The 18,996-nt window shown below is 46.1% G+C and overlaps 1 protein-coding gene across 1 annotated transcript in view; it reads right to left on the reverse strand.

The window, feature by feature from the left end:
- The window catches only part of NOTCH2 (notch receptor 2), a 108,298-nt gene extending 91,818 nt beyond the window's left edge, over window positions 1–16,480 (reverse strand). The window contains exons 1-4 of the mRNA XM_065409934.1: window positions 16,456–16,480; window positions 16,249–16,330; window positions 5,924–6,183; window positions 4,525–4,860 (exon numbers count right to left, since the gene is read on the reverse strand). Coding sequence (XP_065266006.1) covers window positions 4,525–4,860; window positions 5,924–6,183; window positions 16,249–16,330; window positions 16,456–16,480 — 703 coding nt within the window. The remainder of the gene's footprint in view (window positions 1–4,524; window positions 4,861–5,923; window positions 6,184–16,248; window positions 16,331–16,455) is intronic.
- Window positions 16,481–18,996: the final 2,516 nt, after the last annotated feature.

Raw genomic sequence — 18,996 nt, forward strand, 5'->3', positions numbered from 1 at the left:
GTCAGGGGGATGGGGCCAAACATAAGCAGAGAGCTCAACCCAGAGGTTGCAACGCCTGGAGCAGAGAGCCAAACCCAGCCAGCCCCACAGCACAGGAGCTGCCACTGTGGGGTTAGTGCCAGGCAGGACCCAACTCCGCCAGGGGACAGGATACGACCAAAACCACCCCAGGGCCTCCACCACCAGACTATTTACTGGGTTGTGACAGGCCATAAACATTTACAAATGGGTCCTGAACCCAAAAAGGTGAGAACCACTGTTCTAGCAGATTAGCTATCTATCTAGCAAATAGACAGCAGCTGCAGAAGCAATTTAAGCAGGTACTGCTACACTCGGGTAAAATGGGGGCCCAACGAAGTCCCATTCAACCCAGCACTTTCCAGGCCAAACCTATGCAGGGGAGGCCCTGCCTTTGGGGCACTAGGACAATGTGGTGACTCCTCTCCCCAGGGCCACATGGCTGCAGGGAAGAACGTGCAGGGAGGAGCCAGCCACAGACCAAAGCCAGTAAAGCAGCTTCAGAAGCAGGGGACGTCAGACACTGATGTCTATTTTCTACAGGGTTGACTGGACATTGTTGTGCTGACTGGCTGTTCGCTCTAATCCCCTCTTCCTTAATCTTTTTCATCTCAGCTTGTCTCCACTCCTGCTCTTCATACCTTCCCACCTCTTTTTGTTTAGCAAATCCCCTCACTAAACCCCAACCCCAAAAAAGTTAAAAGAAAAACTGTGGCAGTAACAGGATGTTTGTAGGCCACCACACTGATCACTATGCTTGTAAGTTATCCCTTACACCTACCCTTTGTCTGGTCTATGGAAATGGTAAATGCTTCAGGGCAGAGACTGTGTACTACTGCTGTCTGTACAGTGCCTAGTACAATGGGGCCCTGTCCTTGTCTGGTCCCTAGGCACTACCACAATAAATAGTGACCCGAGTTCTCATAGTTGTCTTGTCAAAGGCAATGCCACAAGTGATTTCTGTGCTTCAGTTTCTTCATAGGAAAATACTGATATCCACATCTGCCTGCCTTGCAGAGGGTTTGTGAGGTCTAAGTAAATAAGACCTGCAGAATACTAGTAAAGGCAGCCAGTGGAAGAGGCAAGAGAATAATTTACCAATTACTGGGTCCTGTCCTTGCATTTATTTGTTGATGCCACCGACACAGGATGACAATCATTAGGGAAGCTGCATGTCAGTTAGATCAATACAGCAACTCAGCATGAAGTGAAAGTACTGTGTGCACTTTACGAAGCTTGTGCCAACTTCAAACAGGCATTACAAGCAGTGCATAGCATCTTAAATATTTTGAAAGCACACATCTCCTGGTGCATATTTCCTATAGCATGCACATGTCAGGTACTGTTTTGAGCAATGCAGTGCTTAAAACGTGTTTGGAAATGGCTTTGAATAGAAACCACCAGCCCCAACCAGCAAGCTTATTCAAAAGCCCCAGGTACCTTACCAAGGACAGCAGATCAAGATGAATTTGAAGCATCAAGGGCCACACTGTTTTGGAGTTACAGGTCCAAAAATGCAAGTGGTCAAGTTTTTTGGTAACTTCTGATCTCCCAAATGCCCCATCCAATTTACTTTATTTCAATCCTTATAAAATACAGCTCAAACTTTAGAGGTGCGATTTTTATGCCTATTTCAGGTTGTGTACACTCTGCAATACTGTGGCTGAATTTGTAGTGGAACTCACCTCTTGCTGCAGAATTGTCCTAAAGTTCAGCTTTAATTGTTAAAAGTTTGATTTCTAGCCCTTCTGGTCAAGGTGCATATTTGAAGTTCTCAGCATGTAAAACAATGCATTTATGCCTGCCTGATTCTGTCACAAGCCTGAAATAATGCAGAGGAGCAAACTGCCCCCATTCATGTCAATCAGGGCCCCATGGACTGACACTGCAGCTACAACACTTAGCATTTTTCCCAAGATGCCATAGAATTAATTATTTTGCTGCATCCAGATACCTGATGCTGTTTGCTGTCTCCCTGCCCTGTTGGGACCAGACTGCAGCTGGGTACATACTCAGGTGGCTAGCCCAAGCCACTTCCCATGCTGCTGCTGCCACACTGCTATCTTTAGCATGCTAGCTTGAATGGAGCTAGCACATCTGTCTACTCTCACTGGGAAGCACGCTCCCAATGGCTATGTAGACATACCTTTAGAGAGATTAAGGTCTCCCAATACTACAAGAAAAGCCCTGCATCACACCAGGCAGGATAGACCATTCTATTTAATATGCCTTTTGTGTCACATTTCTAGGATGTTCTGCTTTAAATAAAGAGCAGTTTGAGGCCACAGTTGTATGACATGGTATCAAGTACTATCGAACACATGAAGTTATTTCCTCTTTCTACGAGGTACTCCAGTTCTCACACACAGTCTGTTCTGGTCTGACAGATTCTTTCCTGGACAAGCTCTTGGAATTCCCTAGGGTTCTTATCTTAGTAAATGGGTAATTATTGTGATGGATAACAATGAATAGTCACTTTCCCAGCCACGAACTTCCTCTATTGACTTGTTTAACATTCTGTTGCCAAGTCAACTCCTTATTTGTCAGATATTTACAGCTATAAAAGTCATTCTCACCACAATTAAAAGGAGTTTAAAATGCTGCAAGTTAAACATCTATCTCATAAGTGTCATTTACTAAAACTGACTGACCTGAGAAACTTTCCATCTGTTTAGAATTAGGAATGGTCTACAGTTTTTGTACCAACTTGTCTAAAACTGGAGAAAAACTAAGTTAAACTGGTACAACCTCTAGTGTGGATGAAATTATACCAGTATAAGAAGGGTTTACACTGGCATTGCTTTTGGTAAATTTGCCTCTAGAATGCTGGAATTTCCCCTGATTTCAGCTAAGTGACTTAAGTTATTGCGACATTTTGATTATATAAACACACACAAATGAGTTGGGAAACTAAAAGTTTTACAATCAACTATACTGTGCATTCAGAGTAGCTGCATCACTGAAGAGAATACTATTGACACCACTGTAACTGCACAGCCATTACTCCTAGCTTCTCCCTCAACTCTCCATTGGTTCCTCACACCCTTCTGCTGGCCCCTTTCTCTCCCACTGGAAGGGGTCAGAATTCAGGCCACCAGGAATCATCTCCCAAAACATCAGGATGTTTCTTGGTGCCTTAGTTGCACTGGGGCGAGGAATGACGGGATGCCTTTGCCTTCACCTGGGCAGTCAGTGGAAGTACCCTGGCTCACCAACCTTTTTTCCTTTTGATTTTTTTTAAATGGAAAGTTTTGTAAACCAAGTTACAACAATACAACACTGCCAATTTAGACATGAATGTCAGTCAGGACATACAAAGGAAAGGCTCTCAGAGCAACAAGAACTCACCCACACTGTACATGTTGTGTAATAAGACACATTAACAGTAACTATCAAAATGATATGTGGGTGCATCTATCTCCCCTTGTAAGTATTCTCACACTTGCTTCTTATCAAACTGTCTGTACTGGGCTATCTTGATTATCACTTCAAAAGTTTTTTTTCTCTTACTTAATTGGCCTCTCAGACTTGGTAAGACAACTCCCACCTGTTCATGCTCTCTGTATGTGTGTATATATATCTCCTCAATATATGTTTCACTCTATATGCATCCGAAGAAGTGGGATGTAGCCCACGAAAGCTTATGCTCTAATAAATTTGTTAGTCTCTAATGTGCCACAAGTACTCCTGTTATTTTTGCGGATACAGACTAACACGGCTGCTACTCTGAAACCTGTGGTAACTTTGTCTTCATTTCCTGACTATATTTAAGGTCCAGATTTTAACCAGATCACACTGGTCTGCAGGGAAAGGTGCAAGGTGCTCCCATACAACCTTGCGTCCCTGCAAGAAAGGGTAACTTCACTCATGTGAGCAGTCCAATTGGTTTTGCAGGATCAGGCCCTTAGTACTTGTTGTTCTCTGTTTTCCTCTGTAATGCTTCTAGCACAAGGCATGACAAAACCTTGGGCACCTCAGAGGTCAAATAACTCCAGTTCAAGGAACTCAAGCTTCACTGATGAAGCCTGCAGAGCCTGCTAGCCATAAACCAAGTCTTTCTTTAAAAAAAGAGAGAAATTAAAGGCAATAGGTTAACATGAAAGCAACACTAGGTTGAGAAATCAAGCTGTCTCAGAAGTCAGTAAATTTGAGCAAATTTGTTTCTTCAATAATATTAACTGACATATTCAGCTTTTTCACCTGGGCCCCAGAACCCACCCATGGTTTTCTTATCATGACCCTTCCAGTCCTTTTATCTTTAACCCCTTTCTCCTTCCCTAACACTAGGAGACTCCTCCCCATATTATGAAACAGCGAGCCCACAGCAACTAAGCCTTCATCTCAGCTCCCTTCCTTGTACAAACTTATGTTCCTTTTCTCCTGGCCCCCACATCACTTCAATATTGTGGGGGGACCATACATCAGAAATAACCAAAACTTAAGTGTTTGATTTCCCAGCTTCACCATTGCATTCCATCTTGGTTTTGGGAAGGACTAAGTATTTACCTGGCAGACAGTTGCACTCATAGGTAAAGTCACTGGTTTGATGACATGTCCCTCCATTCATACATGGTGATGGTGAACATGGCACATATGTGATCTCACAGTGGTGTCCTCTAAAGCCTGGCTTGCAGTGGCATTGGTAAGAACCAGGCAAATTGTGACAAGTTCCACCGTTTTGGCATTGTCCTGATGTGGCACATTCATTTACATCAATCTCGCACTTTGGGCCAGTATAGCCTGCTGGGCAGGTGCAGGAGAACCCACTTCCAGATGTGATACACGTACTTCCATTGGCACATGGCTGAGACACACAAGCATCAATCCACTGGCAGTCCTTTCCTGTAAAACCAAGACATGTGTGAGCTTCTGTCAATCAGAAATTGTTTGGATGGAAGATACAGACTTCTCTCCCTCCATCCCCATGACACCCCAAAGCTGAGATGTCTTTCTGCACACACCAACTGTGTACTCTACAATGGATCTAAAACACAAGCATTTCCCATTGCAACCACCAATTTGATTTAGTTCTAACCTGTTTAGGTGGGAGCTGCAAGATAGAGAACCCTGTGATTTATGAGAAGTACCGGTAATCCATGAACTGGAATAATACTGCACTGCTGACATTTACTCTACTCTCCCACTTGGTCTTCAAGGAGAAAGGCAGGTTTCTGAATGTCCCCTTGACATAGAAGTAAGCTTCCCTACAGAAAGCTGTTGCGGGCAAAATTTGCTCAGTTAGCTGTTCTAGGAGCTTGTCTACATGGGGCAGTTATTCTGGAATAAGATAGACCATTTAAAGGCCACGTCTACACTACCCGCTGGATCGGCAGGTAGTAATCGATCTATCGGGGATCGATTTATCACATCTCGTCTAGACACGATAAATCAATCCCCGAATTGACGCCCGTACTCCACCTCGGCAGGAGGAGTAAGCGGAGTCGACGGGGGAGCCACGGCGGTCAACTTGCCGCCGTGAGGACGGCCAGGTAAGTCGAACTAAGATACTTCGAACTATTCGCGTAGCTGAAGTTGCGTATCTTAGATCAATTCCCCCCCCCCCCCCCCCCCCAGTGTAGACCAGCCCAAAGTGCAATAGCTATTCTGGAATAACTCCTGATGTAGACAATCTCTTCCAGAATAGCTATTGAGGTCAGTTTCCCCACTCGACAAGCCTTAAGAGATTACAATACATACCTCATGAAGGGTGAGAAGCCCAAAATTTGGCTTAAAAAACCCCCAAACTTTCCATGCTATATCTCCTAGCTCTCATTTGCAGTGCTGAAGCTATTAGTTTGACAGCATATTAGGGCAAAACTAGAACATTTTTAAGAGGGTACATCTAGCTTAAAGGTACTTCAAATGGGAGGGGACGACGACTAAGGACACAATTATGAAGTCCCACCTGTGTAACCTGGTGGACAGACACACTCATATGTGTCCTGGAGAAGCAGTTGGCAGGTCCCTCCATTTAAACAGGGGTGAGATACAAAGCAGATGTGCGATTCAGAGTATCTGCAGTCCTCGCCTGTGAATCCTAAAGCACATTTACAAGTGGCTTTTCCGACCACAGATGTGGTTTCACATGTTCCTCCATTCTGACAGGTATGGCTTTCACAAGGGTTTCTGTACTGACAGTAGTCTCCAAGAAAACCCTCTGGACACCTACAAGAGAATGGAAATCATGACTAGCAGTATTCACTCTGATCCTCACAATGCAAGCTACTACTGTGAAAGGTAAAGGTCCCAGTACTGGCACCATAAACACCCAGAGTCTTTCCTACCTAGACAGCAACATTACATACCCTAATGCATAGACCATACACAGGAAAGCCCTTATGTTATTTATGACTGTCCAAAGTGAGAATCCTGAAAGTATAAGGTCATAACATTAATTCATATATAAAACTTAATGAAACTCCAATTACATTTAATTAGGGGCAAAAACATTCTGTCCCACCCTCCCCGCCCCCCCATATGACTGATACTGTCTCCCCATCCCTTCAATATTTTTAAAGTTGAGTATTAGTTAATTCCACTTTGCTATACCTAATAATGTCCTCTGCAGAAGTAAGCAACCAATCTGAATAACAGATGCGATCCATCTCAAAACCTTTAGTGTACTTTTCCCCTCACAACACCACTGTGAAGTAGGGAAGTGCTGTTAACCCCACTATATAGATAGGGAACTGAGGCTGTGACTTGTCAAAGGTTGAACACGAAGCCTCTAGCAACACAGGATCTGAACCCGGGTCTCCCAAATCTCAGGCCATAGGCACAGGCTTCCTCCTTTCCCCGGGGATGCTCAACCCCCACTCAGTCTCAGGCCCCGCCCCACTCCACCCCTTCCCCCAAGACTTCACCCCATCCTGCCTCTTCCCGCCCAGTTCCACCCCCTCCCCCGAGCACACCTCCTCCCCACCCCTCCCACTGGCTACCAGCGGGTGCTAAGCGCACCCACGGAGTCAGCACCTATGTCCCAGGCTAACACTTTAACCACTAGACCAAATTGGGGGTTGGGACCCCTCAGGGGGTCACAAGGTTATTACATGGGGGGGGGGGTCACGAGGTGTCAGCCTCCATCCCAAACCCTGCTTTGCCTCTAACATTTATAATGATGTTAAATATATTATAAATTAAAAACACTTTTTAAGGGGGGGGGGGTCACACTCAGGGGCTTGCTATGTGAAAGGGGTCACCAGTACAAAAAAGTTTGAGAACCACTGCACTAGACCATCTTTCTTCCATCTCTAAGAAATACAAAAATGAACTGGTACATTTATTGATAATTGGGGCAATATTATAAAGATTTATATGTGCAGAATCACTATTTCTCACTAAGCAAGTCTTGTGTAAACACAGTGCTGTAATCCATCTGCTGACTGTCCCTTTGGACTAGGAATTTTCAATCCATTTTGAAGCAATGAGCGGAAACTGCCATTTGTTTCCTTCAGCTAAAGGAGCAACCTGCAAAATGTACATCAAATAAGCCAAAATATCAAAAACGCAGAGAAAAATGGACTGTGTCGATCTGCAGATTTTTCTATATTCTAGATGGCTTGATGAGGAATCAAAATATGTACATCTTGTCTAAGAGGCAACTAGGAGCATCAGACATGACACACACTACAAATATTTTAGCGATGAACTCCAGATGCTCCGTTTTCCCTACTCCAGGATATGAGTAATTCCAAATTAAGTCAGTGATAGTTACTCAGATCCAGGGAAGGGAGATGCTGACCAAGAAGAGTGATTAGTTCTCTCGTGAGGTCCAAGGCAAAGTATCTAGTGGCAACAGAACTGAAATCAACTGTTTACTAATTTGTTTAAAATGCACACATCTGATGGATTAAAAACTGTCTGGTTTCCGAATGCAGCAGTAACCAGGGAGTCATCTTCAAGCAGGTATGTTTCTAGTGTGGCGCCACATGGATCCCAGTGGCTGAAATTTGAAGCTAGACAAATTCTGACTAGAAATAAGGGCAAATTTTTAAAAATGAGAGTAATTAGCCATTGGAACAATTTACCACGGGTCATGGTGGATTCTCCATCGCCAACCATTTTTAAATTAAGATTGATGTTTTTCTAAAAGTTCTGCTCCAATTCAAACAGGAATTAACTCAGGGTTATCCTGTGGCCTGTGTTATACAGGAGGTCAGACTTAATGACCACAATGGTCTCTTCTTGTCTTATCATCGGTGAAAAAGTTTTGGATACATGTACAAAGAGTAACAATTCCATGTACTATAAATAAGCAACATTGTCCTAAACTGAAGAAGATCTTCTCCATCCATCCCCTCCATGCCTCCAAACTAGAATTCTCCCATAACCCTCTTTAATCTACTCCTACTCTTCCACACCAGAAAAAGTCTGGGAGAACACAAAAGATCTGCAGGGTGACCCAAGGTTAACAAGTTTGGGGAAGCAAATTCTGAAATTGAAGCTTCTTATCTGAAAATACTCTGCCTCCTTTGGGGCTGATGGCTCAAACTCCTCAGTTGATCTGAACTGCTGTAGATGCCTAGACTTTAAGGTCTGAAGGGACTATCACGATCATCTAGTATGTTCTGCACATCACAAGCCACAGAACTCACTCCTGTAATAGACCCATAACCTCTGGCTAAGTCACTGAAGTACTCAAACCTTGATTTAAAAACTTCAAGTTACAAAGAATCCACGATTTACTCTAATTCAAACCAGCAAGTGACTTGTACACCATGCTGCATAGGAAGGCAAAAAAATAATAATATGGTTTACTCTCTGCCAATTTGACCTGGGGGAAAATTCGTTCCTGACCCCAAAGATGGTGATCAGTTAGACCTAAGCAAGTGAGTGAGACCCATCAGCCAGACACCTGGGCAAAAATTCTCTGTAGTAACTCAGAGCCCTCCCTCATTTGGTGTCCCATCTCTGGCTGTTGGGGATATTTGCTAATAACAGTTGCAGATGGGCTATATGCCATTGTAGGAAACCTCATCATACTATACCCTCCATAAACTCAGTTTTGAATTAAGTTCGTTTTTTTGCCCTGATTACTACCCTTGGCAGGCTGTTTCAGAACTTCAGTCCTCATTCAAGAGGCAGTCTCAGGTATCCAGGGCCCAAACCATTTGTAGTTTTATAGATTACATTTAACATCCAAGATTGTCCACAAAAGTGAATTGAAAACCAGTATGGATGAGAATGCACTCCCTGCAGGGCTACATCTTAGGCTAATGGTGGGATAACATCCGAAAAGGCTAATATCCCACAGACAGCAACGAGAGTGCTAGTGTAGCCCAAGCAGAGTTACACCAATGTAGTGTCTAACCCTACTCAGTACAGGACTGCAACCAGACTAGGTATAAATAAGTATGGAAGTAAGGAAGGTATAGATAACGCTGATTTACTGCATAAGCATTATGAGACAATATACCCTGAGAAACAGAAGACCCTGCACACATGCCCCATCATGTCACCAGAAACGTGCATCAGTTTATACCTGGCAACTTTGAGAATTGCAGTAAAGCTGATTTGAATGCTTCTAATCCACCAGCCACTGCTATAAACTTGTATCAGTTTCCCTAGTAATGAGGCACAGAAAGATTTGCTCTTTCAAGTTCTTTACATAAAAAGCCACTTGTCTAGAGAGCAGCTTAAAATTACAGCAGCTTGTGTCAGCTCCAAAATGACAGGCTCAGAACAGGAAATAATACCCTTTCTAAACAAAAGCCACTGTTTCTCCACAGTTTTCCATCTAATCCTCAGGAACAGTGATGGGAGCATGAAGTTTGTCCTGGCACTTTCTAGAAGCACGTGAGCTTTCTTTGTCTACTTCAGCGAGAATTTAATCATTTATTTAAGAACAAGTTTCACACATAGGCTATTTCCAATTATGATTTTTGAAAGCTACAAAGAATTTGGAGTGGAAAAATGTCTTATGGGCTGCATCAGCCCAGCAGCTGTTTATAATTAAAGCTTCTCCTTTACTCCCTCTGGGCTACTTTCCAGCACAAATACTTTAGTCAGAACTTAGTCCAACCCGCTTTTTTCCTTCACAGCTCCCAGCTCCAGTCTGCAATTGCCTACAATGCCTTAGTGCAGGCTCTCAAAAAGTTTCACAATAGATGTTCTCCTTGCTAAACACACTAAAGATAGTTATTCAAATTAAAAAAAAAAACAGCTGGAAATCCAAGGAGTTGGATTCACACAATGCTGTCAATGCCAAAGAAACAGAACCAGCAGAACACATGGAGGCTGTTGATGCAGTTGTGCTGCCAAAGTTGCCGTTTCTCCTCAATGTTGCGTTTACCCCCTTTTTGTGGGGTCCTTTGAAAGAAATGCCCTTTCAGTTTGAATGGTTGTTCTTCACCAGGCAGTACTACATCCATTTTGAGTACTTTCACCAGCTCAGTCTACCTGACTGCAGATTACTTTAGCCAATCTTTCCAGATGTTTGGTTTTCATGCGAGTTTCCCATTCAGGCCTAGGGATATCATCTGGGGCTGCACAGGAGGAAACATACAGCTTTAATTTGGTATGTGAAGGGAGGAATTTCCTAGAATGCTTGCTCCCACTTGACACCCTCTTTGTTTTGATTGGAGGATCATCGGAGGGAAAACGTAGGCCCCACAACAAAGTTGAGACAGTTTGCAAATATTCTGGGACAGGTTTTAATCAGTCTTTTCCTTCTGACTCCCACACAGACTCAGGAGGAAGAACAGGATTCTCTGGCTAGCTTATCCCTTACTTCTTACTATTTATCTTGTAAGCACTTTGGGGCAGGGACTGTCTTTTTGTTGTGTGTCTGTACGACGTCTAGCACAGTGGGGTCCTGGTGCATGACTTGGACTCCTAGGTGCTACGGTAATACCAATAAACGAACAACAAAAGGACCAGAAGTCTCTATGGTGAAACTCAGCTTTGTGTTTCCTGCCCGCCTGGGCCATGGGCAGCTTTTTGTCCCCAAAGCCCACCTCCAACAGAGAATTTTGGGAGACTAGGGAATATAGTGCCAGCTTCTCCCCCTGGATTCTAGATGGAAAGACTGAGCACCTCTCCTTTTGAGGGGCTCCTCCCTTTCCTTTTGCTTCAGCCTTTAGGATTTCCTTCCAATCCCTAAAGAGAGGGGGAAGGGGGGTAGATCAACAAGTCTCATCCTGAGAGGGAAAGGCCTCCCTCTATTCTGAATTCAGGTTTCAAGTGGATGTTTTCCACTGATTAATCTGGGACTGGCCCTGGCCCCTGAAAGCAGGCCCTGTGAAGACATCCGTCTCAGCTCATGGAGCGCCTCTTTTTAGGCTGGGCCCTGCAGGCAGTCTGGGGCACTAGTGCTCAACCCAGGTGGTTCCTGCAGCTGGAATCTGATTGGGAAGAGCCAGCTAAGAAGGGCCTACCTGAAATAAGGGTTGGCCAAAGTCCTGGAGAAGAGGATGGGCTAAATGAATTCAGATGGGCCTGGAAACCCCTTACCACCATCCTGTTGCTCCACAGGACCCAAGCTGCTTTTAAGTCCTTCCACTGAGCTTGAAGGCAGGAAGCAGTGCAGCTTCTATCCAAGTTTTTGATTTGCATATAACCACAGAATTCAGCTTATGGTCAACATACCATCCCGCCCCAAGCAGAGGCAGGGGTAGGACATGGCATTGCACAAAACTTGGCAGCTGTGCTGGGGGTAGCTGGCGTTTGCTCAGCGCCTGGGGCTGCTGGGGAGGTTACTGTGGTAAACAGTGTGATGGTGAGCCTGGGGCTATTATTGCATTTTTGATCTCATGGGTTTGGCAAAAGTCAGAATTCAAAAGAGAGAGAGAAATTGGCTAAAAGTCTTTAAAAGTTTTTTTTGGTCTACCCTCTGGTTTATGAACACACACACCCCAACCCTCTGCCTACCCCTAAGTGCCTACAAAGTGTGCAAAAATGCAGGCCATTGCACGAGGCCCTGTACAAATTTAGCAAGATACCCCCTTCTTCCACAGCACTTCTAACAGCTTCCTTCATTTCACTGTCTGTTCTGAAAACTCAGGTCAGTGACACCCTGAAAAATACTTTATAATTTAGGCTGCAGGCCTGTTTAGTGGAGCTCTTTGCTGTCTAGGCAAGTGCATTACTACTTTTTACAGCTTCTTTGACTTCTAATTGTGTCAATAAAATCCATTTAAGAAAAGTATTCTGTATCTACTGTCTGAAGAGACTCATTGAGACACCTCAGAAAGAAAACTAATTCTGACCTCAGGATAGACAGAAACAGGAGTGAGGAATTTGCCTAACTACAAAGTCAAGGATAAAGGAGGTTAGAAGCACCATCAAACAGTCCCATAAGAAAACTGGCAGAGCGGGAACGGAGTTACCCAATGCATATATAAACCAGTCACAAGAGCAGTGTGCTTTAATAGAATATACAGCTTTAACATCAGGCTCAAGATCTCCATCCCCACCCTGGAAGAATTAACCACCAGAAGTTGGTCACGTTAGAGGAGGCTTTTTCTAGCCTAGATCCAGGTCTCTCTTTAAGCAGGACATGGACAGTACAGAATTACCACTCTGATGACAGTGGTTTCAGTACTAAGCTGTCATTTTCTAACTGCTTTGCCAAGTATTTAGACTAGTTATTTTGCTTATTAACATTCTAGTCTAACCAAATTCTTATTCAGTGTATATCTGCCTATGATGTACTGGGCTTCTACTTCATCTGTCCATTTGTTCCTCATGGATAGTAATTTAAAGCTGTGGTTGTTTGCAATACGTCTGGCTGGTGGTGGCTTTAACCATTTATTTTGAAAAAAAAAAAAAAGTATGATTTAAAGCTGTATATAACTCTTGCTATTGCCTTTCTCCTTTCTGGGAAAAGTCTACTGCAGGCCCTAAATCTTCTCCTACTCCCAGCCTTAACAAGTTAGTCTGATAACACACTGGAACAAACAACTCTGTGGAGAGAAGAAAGAGGAAGAGAGCCTCTTATTAACTTATTGCCAAACAGAGGAAGTACTGCAGCAAACTCAGAAAACACAATCAAGTGGGAGGGGTGGGGATTTAGCTAACTAGTGAGTGATACTGGAGAGCTCCAAGTCGGCTCACTTGCCCTGGTCTGAAAGCTCAGCTTCCTGAACACAATGTTTCTACTCTTGCAGCTATAAAAATATTTCAGAAAATAGTTTAGGTTGCCCCAGCAGATGGGAAGTTCCTCTATTAAAAGTTCCCTATAATCATTGCAAAGGAAAACAGGATGCTAACAGCCAACATGGAAATTCCACCTTAAAGGACTAAGTTTGAGTTTTCTGCTACATTTCCTTCCTCTCTACAAAAAAGAAACCATTAAACCAGAACTGGAAATTTGGTGCAAGGTCATGCAGGTGTCAGAACTTGCACTGCATGTCTTCAGTTTTCATTGGCGCCTGCAGAAGGATTGAGCTGTGAGACTGGAAGTAGGGGACGATTGGGTCTGCATTAGACTTTTACCAGAAAGGAGGAAGGCAGCAGCAAGAGTTACAAACACCTCTAAATCATACATTTTTGTCAAACGATTAAAGCCACCACCAGCCAGAAGTATTACCAGCAATCGTGGCTTTAGATTACTTGGTGTCCCTCTTGACACATATGCTTGATATTGAAGTGAGCAACAGTTGGATTTAGTAGAACAACAAACAGCGTCAAAATCTTAAATGAGAAATTCAAAGTAGCTAAGTTACCAGGTGTATTGAAAACTGTCTAAGTGATGGTATATAGTCAAGAACACTGTATCAAGATGGAGATGTTTGTAAGGAGGTACAACAGGGACCAGTGTTGGGATCAGTTTTATTTAACACCTTTATTATGATCTGCACACCTAGACAGACACCAGATTAATAAATTTACAAGTGGTGCTGACTGGGAGCAATTGCAACACCAGTCACAAGACAGAAACAGACAGTTATTTAACAGACAAGGAGAGAAAGCAAGCTTTAGCTATAAAAAATGCCACTCATACATCTGGTGGAAATAATCTAAAGCATGGGAAGGAGAAACCTGGGAAGCAATAAGGGTGAAAAACCTAAGAGGTGATAGAGAACAGCAAGTGTTAGCATGCAGTGCATCATGGCTGCAAAAACCCCATCAATTTGTAACTGAAAAGGCATACCAGTATAGGGAGATTATGATTTTCTATCTACACATCTCAGGTGCGATTTCACAAAATACTGCTTTCAGTTTTGGGCACCCTATCAGCAGAAAGATACTGACAAGTTGAAGGGACTTTAGAGACGGGTTACAAACATTCAGGGGCAGGAGGGACTGATTTATGAAGGAAATGTTGAAAAGAGCTAGATATGAATAGCTGGTTACTTAGCCAGCTTAAGTAGGTGGGAAGAAATCTACAAATATTTGAAGAACGTAAGCACCAAGAAGAGAGGATTTCAGTGTGCTACAAAATGGTACTACTAGCATTAACGAAGTAAACAAGGCTTGAAAAATCCAGTCACCACAGGCAAGGAGGAAGCTGACTTTAGCAAGTGAGGATGACCAACACCATCAACTGTTGCAGAGGTGAAGCTTGCTTTTAAAAAATGTCCATCCTTGTAGTTGCAAAGTTAACCTACCAAAAGTGAGTTGTGTTCAAACAGGTACAATGTCATTTTCCAGAAACTACAGACTGCTCCAGTGCACCTGTTGCAGTTTAGAGATTTTCCATACAGCAGCAAAAAGCAAAGTCACATTTATAACAAGACTGCAAGAATTTGCCAGGAAACCAACCCTATGAGCTGGGAAATAATAGGTGGGTTCCTGTGACACAGTGCTGAATGGGGCTTGTTACCCCCCCCCAGAGACAAAGAGGTGACAGAACCTATGGTGGGGGTACCAGAGTTCAGAGGAACCCTGCAAATACACCTCTACCCCGATATAACGCTGTCCTCGGGAGCCAAAAAATCTTACCGCGTTATAGGTGAAACTGCGTTATATCAAACTTGCTTTGATCCGCCGGAGTGCGCAGCCCCGCCCCACCAGAGCACTGCTTTACCGCCTTATATCCGAATTCGTGTTATATCGGGTTGCGTTATATCGGGGTAGAGGTGTAGCTAAGTTTGGCCTGGATTTTGAGCTTCGAGTTCCTTTTGTAAATAAAGCCAAGCCTCTGGAAGAGGAGTGAGTTCTCACCTGCTACAAGTTACAGACTTTTTGGAGCAGGATGGGAAAATCTGCCCATAAGGTTCAACACTTTCACAGTCTCTATTCCTAACTTAACGTAAAGAAGTCAAACTATCAAGGCCCAATCTAAGAACCTGGACGAAAACTAACAGGTTTTTAAGTTGAACCTTAAGTTAAGGGTAAACTGCTAGCCAGGAAGTCCCAAGCTATGCTTTAAAGCAGTGGTTCCCAAACAGTGGGGCACGCCCTGGAGGAATGTTCAGGAGCGTGCACGGCAGGGCTCGGGCAAGCTCCCATGGGGGGGCGTGGAGGGAGCACCACTCAGTCCTGCTCTGTCCCAGCCCAGCTCCGCCCCCAGCCACAGTTCCTCTCCGCCCCCAGGCCAGATCTGCCTTTATTCCCCAGTTCTGCCCCCAGCCCAACCTCCTCTGCTGAGCCAACTGTGGAGTAATGGGGAGGAGGGGCACGGCCAGATTCATTACTGGTAAGAGGGTGGGGGGAGATAGAAAAGTTTGGACACTATGGCTTTAGAGACATGCATCACCCGAGTATGAGGACACATTGGCCTGGTCCACACTACCCCCCCACTTCGGACTAAGGTACGCAAATTCAGCTACGTTAATAACGTAGCTGAATTCGAAGTACCTTAGTCCGAACTTACCGCGGGTCCAGACGCGGCAGGAAGGCTCCCCCGTCGATGCCGCGTACTCCTCTCGCTGAGCTGGAGTACCGGCGTCGACGGCGAGCACTTCCGGGATCGATCCGGGATCGATTTATCGCGTCTAGACAAGACGCGATAAATCGATCCCAGAACATCGATTGCCTGCCGTCGGACCCGGAGGTAAGTGTAGACGTACCCATTCAGACAATGCTCAAAGGAGAACCAGAGTAATGTAAGGAACTATTTTCAAGGGCTTGGTAACAAGTCTTTACATCTCTAATCTCTATTTTTCTGTTCTTCCACAGGTATGCAGCCTACAATCCAAAGGCAGCCATGGCTCAAAGATTCTTCATGTCAATCAAAAATTCACACTAAGCCTGAACCTGACCACAGCCTTTGGGTTGTTTTCTTTACGTGTAAGATCTGGGTTGAAAAGCAGACGAGAGGACAGGATTAAAGTAAAGCTTACTTACTTGCAATATCCTGTGCCATTGCGATAGGAGATGCATTTTCCCTCATTGATACAAGGCTTAAAAGCATCTAGGCACTGTAAAGCTGAAAGAAAAGCAATGGAGAGTTAAGCCAGTAACCATCATATGTCATAGCAGTATTAAAACACTTAAGTGTTTAATATTTAAAACTTCAAAAGTAGCCCAAGGGATTGCAAAAGGTAGGGTTACCATTCGTCCGGATTCCCCCGGACATGTCCGGCTTTTTGAGCTAAAAATAGCGTCCGGGGGGAATTTGTAAATGTCCGGACTCCCCCCCCCATGCAGAGCGCGCGGCTAACAGGGCAGCCGGCCGGATGGTGCCACTTACATGGGGCTCCGTCAGCCAGAGAGAGCCCCTCCTCCCCCCTGCAGCAGAGATCACTCCCTCCTTCCCTCCCTCCCTCCCTGCATTCGCAGATCGCCTCCGGCAGTCTGGAGCTCCTCCCCCGCTGCCCAGCGTGCCGGGACGAACGGCTCAGGCCGTTCCTGAGCAAGTTCACAGAGACGTTAGGCGAAGGCCAACAACAAGGGGGCCAGGGGGTCGGAGAAGGGGCAGGGAGATTTTGGAGGGGGCAGTCAAGAGACGGGGGGGGGGTTGGGAGTTCAGGGGGGGCTTTCTGGGGGGGGTGGATAAGGTTTTGGGCAGTCAGGGTACAGGTAGGGGGTAGGCTCCTGGGGGGCAGTTAGGGTGGGGGGGTCTTAGGAGGGGGCAGTTAGGGGACAAGGAACAGGGAGGCTTAGGTAGGGGGTGAGGTTCTGGAGGGCAGTTAGGAGCAGGGGTCCCAGGAGGGGGCAGTCAGGGGACAAGGAACAGGGAGGCTTAGGTAGGGGGTGAGGTTCTGGAGGGCAGTTAGGAGCAGGGGTCCCAGGAGGGGGCAGTCAGGGGACAAGGAACAGGGAGGCTTAGGTAGGGGGTGGGGTTCTGGAGGGCAGTTAGGAGCAGGGGTCCCAGGAGGGGGCAGTCAGGGGACAAGGAGCGGGGGGGGGGGGGTTGGGAGTTCTGGGGGCGGGGCTGTCAGGGGGCAGGAGTGGGAAGAGGGATCGGAGCAGTCAGGGGACAGGGAGCAGAGGGGTTTAGATGGGTCGGGAGTTCTGGGGGGGGCTGTCAGGGGGTGGGGAGTGGTTGGATGGGGCGTGGGAGTCCCAGGGGTCTGTCTGGGGGTGGGGCTGTGGATAAGGGTTGGGGCAGTCAGGGTACAGGTAGGGGGTAGGGTCCTAGGGGGCCAGTTAGGATGGGGGGAGGGTCTCAGGAAGGGGCAGTCAGGGGACAAGAGGCAGGGAGGCTTAGGTAGGGGGTGGAGTCCTGCGGGGCAGTTAGGGGCAGGGGTCCCAGGAGGGGGCAGTCAGGGGACAAGGAGCGGGAGGAGGGTTGGGGGTTCTGAGGGGGACGGGAAGTGGGAGGGGCAGGGGCGGGGCTAGGGCAGGATGGGGGCGGGGCTCCTCCCGTCCTCTTTTTTGCTTGCTGAAATATGGTAACCCTACAAAAGGAATCAAATCCACAATGCTTGTGTAGTGGAGCAACATGGGGGCGCTAAAAACATCTAGTTTCTCTTAACAGACAGACTTTCAAAACAAAGCACAGTAACTCTGGCAAACAATGAAGATGTTAGTGGCATTACTCCAATGTATAGGACACAATGGTTTCAAACTTTACACCTTGGCTAGGGGCCACCTTTAAATAAAACAGCTCCCGATGAACTTTCTACTTAGAACATCCTGCACCACACTCTTTTTCCATCCCTTCTTTCCAATCTCTTGGGACATATGCATTAAAAGAGAGGCTCTTTTCCTCAATATCTCACATGCATTTGCTGCTTATTCTCCAAATTAATCCAGAAATTGCTATGACATCACAGTTAATGTGACAATTATGACTGATCAGAAGATTATGGCTGGGAGATAAACAGGAGCAAATTAACTTTTAAGAAACAAAGATTTGTATAACAGAATCTACATACTGAGAAGGAAAGACATTCTGTAGACTGAATATAGAGACTTTTTAGCGAGGCATCAAGCATGGTCTAGTGGATAAGGCACTAACGGAATAAGGAGACCTAGGTTCTACTCCTGGTTTTGCCACTTGCCTGCTGGATGATCTTGAGCAAGTCACTCCACCTCTGTGCCTCTGTTTTACCCCCACTTAGCCCCCCAGGCCTTTGTCTATTTAGACCAGGGGTGGGCAAACTGGGGCCCCCGGGTGGGGCGGGGGGGAGAGGCAGAGGGCTCCATGCGTTGCCCTTGCCTCCAGGCACCGCCCCCCACAGCTCCCATTGGCCGGGAATGGGGAACCGTGGCCAATGGGAGATTCGGGGGAGGTACCTGGAGGCGCGGCAAGGGCAGTGCACGCCGAGCCCGCCACACCCCTCCTAGGGGCCACAGTGCTTCCTGGAGTGGCATGGGGCCGGGGACAGGGCAGGCAGGCAGGGAGCCTGCCCTGGCGCGCGCCACTGCCACCTTGGAGCTGCTTCAGGTAAGCGGTGCAGGGCTGGAGCCCAAACCCCTCCTGTACCCCACCCCCCAACTCCCTGTCCTAAACCCCCTGCCTGCACCTTGAATCTCTCCTGTACCCCAACCCCCTGCCCTGAGCCCCCTCCTACACCCTGCACCTCTCCTGCACCCCAACCCCTGCCCTGAGCCCCCTGCCGCACCCCGCACCCCTCCTGCACCACAACCCCCTGCCCTGAGCCCCCTCCCACAATCTGTACCCCTCCTGCACCTCAACCCCCTTCC

This window comes from Emys orbicularis, chromosome 8 (genome assembly GCF_028017835.1).
Source record: "Emys orbicularis isolate rEmyOrb1 chromosome 8, rEmyOrb1.hap1, whole genome shotgun sequence".
NCBI lineage: Eukaryota > Metazoa > Chordata > Testudines > Emydidae > Emys > Emys orbicularis.